The 11,133-nt window shown below is 33.1% G+C and overlaps 1 protein-coding gene across 6 annotated transcripts; it reads left to right on the top strand.

Annotated features, from left to right (window-relative positions):
- The first annotated feature begins 3,954 nt into the window (after window positions 1–3,954).
- On the top strand, window positions 3,955–9,721 carry LOC140864332 (uncharacterized). Of its 6 annotated transcripts, XM_073268457.1 has the most exons (11): window positions 3,955–4,208; window positions 5,463–5,521; window positions 7,188–7,256; window positions 7,480–7,662; window positions 7,754–7,819; window positions 7,910–7,952; window positions 8,412–8,466; window positions 8,576–8,633; window positions 8,915–8,982; window positions 9,089–9,197; window positions 9,393–9,721. In XM_073268457.1, exons 4-11 carry the CDS (start codon window positions 7,492–7,494, stop codon window positions 9,504–9,506), a joined length of 684 nt encoding a protein of 227 aa, XP_073124558.1. In that variant the 5' UTR covers window positions 3,955–4,208; window positions 5,463–5,521; window positions 7,188–7,256; window positions 7,480–7,491; the 3' UTR covers window positions 9,507–9,721. The 6 variants fall into 6 exon arrangements, with proteins under 6 accessions (XP_073124558.1, XP_073124559.1, XP_073124557.1 ...); XM_073268458.1 differs by lacking the exon at window positions 5,463–5,521; XM_073268456.1 differs by having other exon boundaries at window positions 7,188–7,662; window positions 8,585–8,633.
- Window positions 9,722–11,133: the final 1,412 nt, after the last annotated feature.

Below are 11,133 nucleotides of genomic sequence, written 5' to 3'. Positions count from 1 at the left end.
TAGTCAACTAATAGGACCAAATCCAAAAAAAATCCAAAGTCCTGTACTTTTTTTCAAAACATAACTTTGTATAGGACCAAAATCAAAAAGTAAGTCAAATTGTAGAACCAAAACCAAAACAATCAACATGTAGGACTAAATCCAAAATAAAAACAAAGTTACAGGATCTTTTCCAAAACAAGCCAATATACAGGACCAAAATCAAAATAAAGCCAACATACATGACGAAAATGCTAATTTTTCCAAAATTATATGATAATTTAACAATTGGCCAAAGTAATATTAGAATTATCAAAATTTGATGGGACCAAATGATAAATAAATTTGACAAATATAATGGTCTTTGGTCAATAAGATACTGACATTAATCTCAGCGCAACTGACATGGTCTTTTATATAATGAATTAATATGAACGATCATTTAATTTTCGAATAATTCTGAAACTGATTTTATATTTCAAGTCTTTAAAATGAATTAGGTAGGTAATTGTTTATATATATTTGTTAAACAGAAATTACATTATCTTCAGTACAATATTATTTATTTATTTGTTTATAATATATATATTTGTTATATATATGTGTGTGTTTTAATTCTCCGCAGTTAATCTTTGAATTTTTTTTAAGAAAAATGCGAGCTATATTAGTTTAAAACCCACGCAATTAAGTTCACACGAGCATTTGATAATCTATGTTTAAAATATTAAATGGTGTTCAAACACATATATTTGACTAAATCAAATAAACTCAACATAATACCGATTCCAACACTGAAATATATAGTAAAATAAATTTTTTTTTAAAAAAAATCCACAGTCTGTCCAGTCTTATTATTATAAATAAACCAAACCATTCTTCAAAATTACTCATCATCTCTTAACTAAAAGCTCCTCAAGAAAGATATGAATTCTAAAAAAACCCCACTCATTATTATAATTATCATAACATTAACAATTTTGTCTCTTTCAGGGATTCATGAAGCAAGAATTTTGAATCGTATTCTCTTGGCAGATCATGCAAATAGCAAGGATAAAGTACTGTTGGCAGCAGCTGGTTCGAGTTTTCGGGTTCCGAGTTTTTGGACTCGTGTAGAAGATAATCTGTGCAAATGGCTGGTGATTAGAGGGGGTTTCGTCGGAAGACCACCGCTGCACTCGCCGCCGCCGCCAAGGCCACCGTCAGGCCCTCGGCCGCTGGCTTATACGGAACATCCTCCCATTTTGCTGTAGCATGCATGGTGATCATAGCAGCTTGCATTACGTAGTTGTTTACGATAAATATATAAATAAAAACATCTAATTAATTAGTTTTTTTACGTAGGACGACTTTAAGCACAATATAAATTTTGCTTCGGAGGATTTTATGATTTGTTTCAGATATAAATAAATTCTATGTGTTAATTGAAGAAAATGTACTTATCAAGTGTATGATCATATGATATATTTAATTTCTGCACAGACGATTATATGTTAGATATGAAATTACAAATTAAACTATTACCGTATAATTATGTACAAGATATCTTTATTTGGATGGTTTCATAATTTCAAATATAATAGAAATGTAACTGAGTCTTGTATATAACTTTCATAGTACATATATATATAACAATTTTAGGACCAATCTTGGCGTTGGAAACTTGGAAGAGCTTAATTATACTAATTAAGTATAATGATAAAACTTTAGGACCAAATGCTTAATTAACACTATACCAAACATCATATGTGGCCGGTGATGTAATTAAATCTTTTAAATCTAGTGACAGCCCAAACGTTAAACATCAATCACTCTTTGGTTAGAATATTATTGCACCTAACATTTTATTCAGATACTTCAATAATTAGCTAAATATGCAATGGCCTAAACTGCGTCAAGAATCTTCTCCAAGTCAACTTGCCATCATGGAGGCCGTTTGTACTCGGTCGTCGTAGCTCAATCAACATTCAACATGCATGTAATTTGTTTTTGGGATATTCTATGTTACACCGAGAGATACACCCCTTAGTGTTTTTTTTAGATGTTCGTGCGAACATCACACTAAATGTTCGTGTGAACATCTTACTGAAAAAAAAACATGTGAACCTCATCAATAACTTTTTTGATTTTTTAACATGATGTTCGTGCGAACATCTAGAGAAAAATGGAGTGTACATTTTTCGGTGTAGCATAGACCAACCTTTTGTTTTCTAAGTTTTTTTTTTTGAAAAAAAACATAGAAACCCTTTATATATATAACCACTCATTATTTAAATCATCCTGAAACATGCATCGTGTTAGTCATATAACTATATTCTCGATGCCACATAAATAAATATGTATATCGAGATATCGTTTGGTTCGTCTAGTGTGACATAAAAGATATCAATGTATATTGAACATACATATTGAATTGTATATGACGCTAATTATGTGTGAAATTAATTGAGTTAAACTTTAGACGGAAGAAAGATTTATAATCATTTAATAACCTATAATATATATACTTCACACTTCACACGAAAACATTACCATATATTATATAAAGAAGTGGCTGAATAATTAATTTTCTTCTCTCCACAGTCAATTTTCTTTGTTTTCTTTGTTTCTTTTCCAAATGCATGCAAGGACACATAAAATATTTTGACTCTGGCGGATTTTCAAGCCCACAAAAGTTCACACGTGAATTTTATAATCCAAATTGATTTTGGTTGGCCATATTATATATTCATATATATACAAGTTGGTCTCAGAGAATCATAGAGCAGGTAAATTTTTTTTTTAAAAAAGTTTAATTTATAATAATAATATTAATAACATTTTGAAATATTTAGAAAGTTGTTGGTCTTATTATATCGAAACCTAAAATGTTTTTATTTCAAACTAACATCAGATTTTTTGGACATATGATAGAAAAAAGTAATATTATTCTTATATATACAAATAAGTATAGAATTTGGATCTAAATTTTATGATGAAATAACTCATAAAACTTGGTTATAAAATTTTTTAGGAAGCCTTAATTATATATCTTTATATATTAAATGGTTATATCGTTTGTTTGAATGCACATATATATTTGACTAAGCGAGTTTTTAATAATCTCCCTGCAGATATTGATCATGCAAATGGAAATAGTAGAAAACATGTTGTTAGCGAGTTCGAATTTCCGAGTTTCGGGTTTTTTGAGTCGTGTAAAGAGAGTGTGCAAATGGATGATCACAACGGTCACCGATGGTGATTGTGTCGGGATCGATTTGAGTGAAGGTTTTGTCGAGAAAACCGTCAAACCGGTGCCACCGCCGCCAAAGTCGCAACGGGACTCCGTCCACTCTCATATATGTAATATGTACGTAGTTGTGTACGTATGATTTATTTAGACAGATATATGGGAGCTAACTAAGGGCCTACGGCCATCGGTGTAGCTTTAAATTTTGTATTCCATGGCTAGTCTCCCCCTAAAAAAAATTAAAAAAATGAAGTTTCGATTTTGCGATAATTTTATTACAATCTAATTTGAATTCTCACGGTTTTACGATTTTTGGTTGTTAAAAATTGATATATATGTGTGTATGTATATATCTCCAATGAAACTTTGAGTGATATAATTGCTTATATATATATATATATATATTTTTTTTTTTTTTATAAAATTCACATCAATCCTCAATTAATATCATATATATATATATATTTGTAATTGTATTACATTTAAACTCCCATACAAACAATGTTTTATGGTAAAAAAAAACTATAAAATTCGTCACATTTTTCACCAAACGTAAGAACCATACCATGCTAAAAAAAAAAAATAAGAACCATACTACGTATTAAAGTTTAGTTACTATTAATTTTTTTTATCCTGTTTTTCGAAATATTATAATCCCTTAAAACAATTTGGACCAAAAAGAATGGGCTTCCAGCCCAAAAAATTGAAGCTTCGCAGAATAAGAAAAGCCCAGACATCTACGTCTCGTATCATCTTCAACTCTTCGTACAGTGCGGCGGCCGGCTTGGCTGGAGATTCCATTTCTTTCCGGTTCGTGGCCTCTCGCTCGCTCTCTCTCTTTCTCGGCTCGGCGCAGGCATTAAGCGTATCGGCTCTCTATTTCTCTTGGCTCGGCGCTGCTCTCTCGGTTTCGAACATCGAAATCGCGTTGATTTTTGTTTTTTTTTTTATTGGAAATCGACATCGTGAATCAGTTGGAGTTACCTTCAATGGCAGCTTGAAGGTAATCTTGCGTCTGCTCCCGTTTTCATTGTGATTTTCCTGTGTGATCGCACGAGTAAAGATGCTACTTGTTAAGCTATTGTATGTATCTCGGTTTTTTGGTTTTTTCTGTTGTGCGTTTTACTTGTGTACGCAAAGTGCTATGGAATTTCTATGTGTTATTCACAGTTTAATTTTCCTGGTGACCATTTTTTCTTCAATTCCTCGATAGAAGAAATTAAATTTTACATCAATATAGCAGTAGATTTTAGTCCGTCTGTTTGTAATTAATTGGCAAGATCCAATAATAATTATTTTACAATGCAAAATTAAAATAATTATGTCATTAATTGTGTTAAAAATATGTATTATTAAATATCAGTTTATAGACGATATGAAAATGCATTAAATCGAACACACCCAAACCCGGATCAAGATTTAACCCTAGATAAATAAAAAGAGTACACAAAATAACCATAGTTCCTCCGTCGGTAGCCGGTTTTCGAAAATAATAATAGTTTCGGAATCCTCGCGACGAGAGCTATCTTTCGGTACCTATATTTTATATTTTTATTGAGATTCCCGGAAACCCATCGCTCCTGGCCGCCGTGCTTCGCCGCGGTATGTTGCCGGAAATCTGAAATTGATGGATGGGTTCTGTTCCTCATGACTCGAGCTTTCCATTGATACCAATATTGAGGTATTAATCGGGATTTAGAGCTGAACCCGAAAGCTAGCTTGCGATTTTCCTTATGTCGATTGTGGTTCAATTTTCTTGGCTTAGTCTACTGATTTTGGTTTATAGGTTGATTAGTATTGAGCTTAGAATTGTTTTGCAGCAAGACAACTTGGTTTTCCGGTGTATTCAGCTGCCTTTAGTCATTTTATTTTCCTTTTCTTGGCCGACCGCTGCCGGCAAAATTTTAAGTTCTTGAAGAAAGGGGCTGCCGGTTAAGGAGTTTTCATTGCTTGGTTTAGTCCAACTTATTAGTTCGATTATTGATCAATTATGGGTATTTGTTATATATTTGATTATAAATACGAACTTTGAGACGATTGGAGGCTTTACTCGTTGAAACATTGGCTTAGCAATACGAAAGCTAAAAATAGTATTTTGCGATGAATTAAAGTAGAATCATTTGAGTTTAGGCATTTTCATGAATATTGAGATTTTAGGAATTGTAAGTGCCTAAATAGTTCAAGTTGGTATTTTAGTTAAATATAATGGTTATGAGATGTTTATATGATTATGAAATCATTTAAATTTAATATTTAGGTGAATTGTCTGAGTTGACATTTCCACGCATTTCTTGAGGATTTATATGCTTGGTTGAGGTACGTGGATATCGATTATTTTCACGACAGAGATTTCTGATGATCTCATGTATGATTTATGTGCTATTTGTTGATATATGTGATATTATATGCTGACTCGCATATTTTCAGTTGGAAATTGATGTGCAAAATAAAATAAAATATTCTTTTGTCAACATATAGTTTGATTTTAGCGAGACACATCAATACTATTGAGTCTTTCCGCCATTGAGATCCGATATATTTCGGTTGAGATCCGTTATATATATATATATATGATATGAGATGATATTGTGTCGTGGAGATTTTGGACGCCTCGACCGGTCCGGTTTAGGTAGTTGTTGGCTTCGAGAGTGAAACCATATCTTCAGACACAGTCCGCTGAGTCGTGGACGGTCCGCTGAGTCGTGGACCAGCTCGAGCATATTATGTATGATTTTGATATCGATCATTTGATTCCTGAGATCCTGATATCTTGCACCTGTTCATGCATTGCATTCATGCATGACATAATTGCATTTCTATGTCATATGTCGTGTGTTTCTTGATGTCTCGTGCTTGGGGTTCTGACCCCCGAGAGGGGGCTGTCGTGTCTTTTGTGTGTGGACATGAGAGGTAGCACAGGTTGTTTGACTTTGGTTGCTTGAGAGGAAGCATTAGGAAGTATCAGAGCTTCTTGAGAGTGAGCTCAATATTTTCTAGGTGTTGTATCGTGTCGTTGTCACCCGTATATTATTTATGTATGAAGTTCGAAGTTCGACATTTACCGGGGAATGCCCCGAGTAGTTGTATGTTGTGTTTTGAGTATTCTGAGGATTTTATTATTTATTTATCGAGTCTTGCCGGCTCTAGTATATTTTTAGTTTGGGTATGTTGTGATGGTGTCTGGCCGGCACTAGTTTATGTTTGTTATGTTGTTGAAAATATTGTTGAGTTATTTTGAGTATTTGATTTATCCAGGTATGTCCTATTTACGGAAAGGTTATGCCGAAATTTTTATAGGCCCAAACGAAAATTTTTAACTCACTTTTTCCCTGTTTAGTATTTAACAATGATTGCATGTTAATTAATTGTGATTAAGATAACGGGCCCTCACACCGTCTAGCTGGATATGCCGTCTAGTCTGGATATGTTTTTGTTCCCAGAATAGTTTTGAATTTTGATCAGGTTAATTTAAAGCTGAGAAATTTAGCTGAATAAATGAGTTTTCACGTTCAAAGATGGTGATTCTTGTGGAGATGTACAGCTGTTTCAGACAATCTCAGCTTCTCTTTTTCTTGATTTTTTCGGCAAATTATAATATTCTAGAAGTTTTCTTCGGTAATTAGCTTACCGACTGAACAGTTATGATGCTTCTTTTTTGTATTTTGCAATATGGATTTCTCCATCAGTTTTGAACGCTATATGAGCAAGCAAATTCCAGTGTGCGATGATGGCAGAAGTCATTGATTAACGATTGAAGTAATAAATCATGTTTCAAACTTCAGGAAAAAATTACTGTCTGATTCTTGATTCAAGTTTGATCGGTCCCAACCATTTTTGTCTTCCATTTCCGTTTGTGTGCTTTAATTTATACATGCAAACTAACTTTTTAATCCTCTTTTAAATTTCGACATGCATTTTGTGCACTATAGACGTACCCAAAGTTGTCCACATATATTAATCACTAATGCTTTCTTTGGTACAGGTAGACTGATTCGTTCCAACTCCCTGGGCAACCTGCATTTTCCCGCAAAGAGCTATCTTGTTCACACTGGTACTCTGACAAGTCATATTATTTTATGCAGTACTTTGTTTATTACAAATGAAATTTGTGCAACAACATATTACACCTGAAAGAAGTGAATATGTGTGGGACAACATGCTCTGATGCAGTGGCTGCTTGTTTTGTGATTGTTAAACCACTTAAACTCTCTGAATCCTCAAAATCGCCCAAACCACCCGTCGAGCCACTCAACACTTTCACTTCTCTTCCACAGCAACCACAGCAAATGAAGTTGCAGGAGAGTGCAAACCCTGCTATTTTATATGAATTTCCATTGAAGGTGCTGCTGTTGCATCTCATATGTGGGCTAGGCCTAGTGTCAGCCTTCTGGGTGGCTCGCAATTTTTGTTCCCTTACACTTACTGAAAGTCCAGCTGAAACCCTTCGTGTAGTCTGGGTATGGGCATTGTCTTCACGTTTATGCATCGTATCTGATTATTAAGTGCTACTGTCATCAACAATTGATCTAGTGTCATCTTCATTTTCAGGCCATTGAAGCTTCAATTGTTATTTTAGTCTATAGTCTTTTGCGGCATAATCCAGATCAAAACTCTGTAATTTTTTGCATTTCTCAATGATGATGCTTTTTATTGTAATTTTTTGTTCCATTTGTAATTACTGTTTCCCTTCTTTTGACCCTGCAGTATTTGAAAGCTATCGCGAAGGGTTTTTTGGGGCTTCCTGCAGGTTACTGCTAGAACTGTCAATTTTGATTTTCCTTTTTCTTTCTTAATTCTCAGTGTAATGTTTCCATTCCCATTATGGAATCTCCCTAACATAATGCTGTCCATATTCATCAGTAATTATACAAAGGGAATCCTATTTGTGCTGATTTTTGGCTATTATGCTGTTAGTTAGCTCTCTGGTTGAAGTTAAGACTTTCAAACTCTCGAGATTACCATCCAGTTTACTGGTGCCCTGTCAGTTTCATATGACTACAAAAATACTTGACTACCTAGGACAAGACTAAACCTCACCTTTCATTGTTTTACATGTTACTTTAATTGTGAGAGCAAATACCAGTGTTTAATCTAAAATGTAAGACAATCTATGAATTTATGACTCGGATGATTCACAAAATGATTCTTACCTTTCAGTAACTTAAAATGTTAAATCTGCTTTTATATCGATTCTAATGATTTGTAGGCGCTGTGGTGAATGCACTTGGAGCAATAGTTTTGGGGGCACCTGTTAGCATTCAGTATGTGATGGTTATGTGCATCAGATTTTTATCCATTCTGTTAACCCAAGTTTAGATTGTGAATTTATAAAATGCATAACATTTCTTATTCTTACCGTTTGTAACCAAGTAAATGCAGGCACTTTAAAAAGACAGTTCATTGGTCTCTTTTAATGTCCGCATTTACGGTGTGTATGCCTCTGTAAGATATTTACTTTTGCAAGCTTCGTTTACTTTTATTGCACTTGATGACTCCTCCTTCACATAGAGGAATCATCAAATTTTCCACATCAAGTTCCAGTTAATGCTTATCTATCTATAGTTTGTTGATTTGCAACTTTCGTTAGTTTCTGTTTTGTTTTGTGTATCACATGCATGATATGATGCATGCTTGGTAGAACGATAAATATGTTCTCCACATATAAGCCTATGATATCTCACGTGTTTCACCATGTTTGCTATCTGGCAGTTTGCCCCAGCGGCTTCTGTTTTTGGTCAATCTTGGAATGATTGGCATCGCATATTTGCTCACACTGCGTAAGTTACTTACCTCATTGGAAGCAACTTGTCCTTTCAAATGGAATCTTGTTATCCTTGGATGGTATTTGCTTCGATTTTATTTCTTTGAAATTCTCAATTGCAGACCAATTGGATCTACTGATTTTATGATCTGTGTACCTGCACATGGAGCTGTTATTGGAGCTTGGTTCGGTGCATGGCCCATGCCTCTGGACTGGGAAAGACCCTGGCAGGTATCTATCCTTATATTCCCAACCTGAAATGATATTTGAGGCTGCCCTTTTCGTTCTCTACCCTTTTCGTTCTCTACTTACGATTAAGGCAGTTTTTAGAGTTGACCATTTGATCATATTTTACTTGGATTGAGCACGAGATTCGTGCAAATCTTTTGTTAGCATGACACGGGAAGATATTGACATTATATGCAGGATTGGCCAATCTGTGTGACTTATGGAGCTATTTCAGGTTACATCTTTGGAATGATAGTATCCTCCGGGTTCGCCATCTTTCACAGTCGACGAAGCCGGGTGAAATCCGACTAATATTGGTATATATATATATCAAAGCATAATATCAATCTCCGAGTAATGTTGATTTAGGATCATCAGTCAAATGTTTTGTGGACATTTTTTTCGACATGCACGAAAGCATTAGCTGGACGTTTTTTTGTTAAATCTTGAATTTTGCCCCACTGGTGCCTGTTGTCTTAACAAATGATATTTTGAACAGCTTTTAAGTGTATTAGCTTATATTATTACATTGCTTTATTAAACCAAATTATCATGGTAATCTCTTCATTGAAGTTATCCCTTGCCTCATCACATACAGATGCAGAAAAGAAAAGAAAGAAAGAAAGAAATTAAAGAAAGATGCAAAGACTACAGAATGTGTATAGATCATGTTCACATATGTTAGCACATGACTTCGCTAAATTATCGGATTAATTCAACCAATCTCCAATATTTTTTAAATATGAGTGACTTTTTGCACAAGTTTTTTTTTAAAAATAATTTATATATTGTAATCTGTATATCTTTAAAGCAAGTGATACAGTCCATAATTTTGATTAGGTGATGACATTTCAAAAGTTAGATGGGATAAAATATATTGAAATAGGAAGACAAGCATTTCTATCTTGTGGACATGGAAACAAATATTATCTTTTTGCCACCTTGGTTGACGAAATGTAAAATGATAATAAAATCTATGGATTTTCTTCTTGAATACTAATTAAATATTAATTCCTAATTATTATTATATAGATCACCTCACATATAATCTAAAGTTTTTGAAAATGAAGTCAACGCTTCCAATGCTCGTCTTTAAATATTTCTAGCGCTGACCCGTGTGATACAAAATTCAAGATACATTGTCTTTTATGTAATTTTGGTGAGATTAATTAATTTCCATGTACTTTATTTTATGGACAGACCATTAAATCAATAATCTTGCTTTGTCCTTTTCTATCGCTCATGAAATCAGTCACATTATGAATCCATTAATTTCTGAAAACGCGCATGTTTTTCTTGGTTTTCACAACATTTATTGTAAAAATTTTGAACCTAAAGAATTTATCTTTTATTTAATTTTAAGAATAATATTTTTTTATTCTAAAATGTCTGAAAAGTAAGTAATTACATATACGGTTAAAATAATAATATTTTAGGGTAATGAACTCAACACTCGCATGGACAAAACTCCTCACCCATAAATTTGATTTTTATTTTATTTGACTAAAGAAATTTGTTAGGTATGTATTATAATGCCACCCATTGAATAAATTAACGAAAGTGTGGAATGAGAGGGCAGTTAATGAGTCAATTTAATGTGTCTAAGAATTTTTTTTTCGACATCCTACAAAGTTTGACCCCCTCAATGCCTTTCAAAAATTAATCTTTCTAATATTGAAGATTCAATTTTTGAACCGAGGGATCTCTTTGATGATGAGTATACTTACTATTTAAAAAATTACGCCTTTTAAAAATTAATTAATTTGGTGAAGATCATAAAATTGCAGTAATATCCATTATTTCTTTTTTGCACAAAAAAATGATAATTATAAGTAATTTCACCTTTGTTATCCTAAAATACTTATTATTTTCAAATTTTCAATCTTATCTCTATTCATAATATTTTATATGGCGAAATAGAGTCATATATTTATTTATA

This window comes from Henckelia pumila, chromosome 4 (genome assembly GCF_033568475.1).
Source record: "Henckelia pumila isolate YLH828 chromosome 4, ASM3356847v2, whole genome shotgun sequence".
NCBI lineage: Eukaryota > Viridiplantae > Streptophyta > Magnoliopsida > Lamiales > Gesneriaceae > Henckelia > Henckelia pumila.
This window is presented reverse-complemented; position numbering and strand designations above follow the sequence as displayed.

Excerpts from the sequence above, each read along its gene's own strand:
- LOC140864332 (XM_073268454.1), top strand. The coding sequence starts at position 7,348 with ATGTGTGGGACAACATGCTCTGATGCAGTGGCTGCTTGTTTTGTGATT. Across the intron at positions 7,953-8,411 it reads TTTTTTGGGGCTTCCTGCAG|GCGCTGTGGTGAATGCACTT; the intron begins GTTACTGCTAGA and ends AATGATTTGTAG. Across the intron at positions 8,467-8,575 it reads GGGGCACCTGTTAGCATTCA|TAAATGCAGGCACTTTAAAA; the intron begins GTATGTGATGGT and ends TTTGTAACCAAG.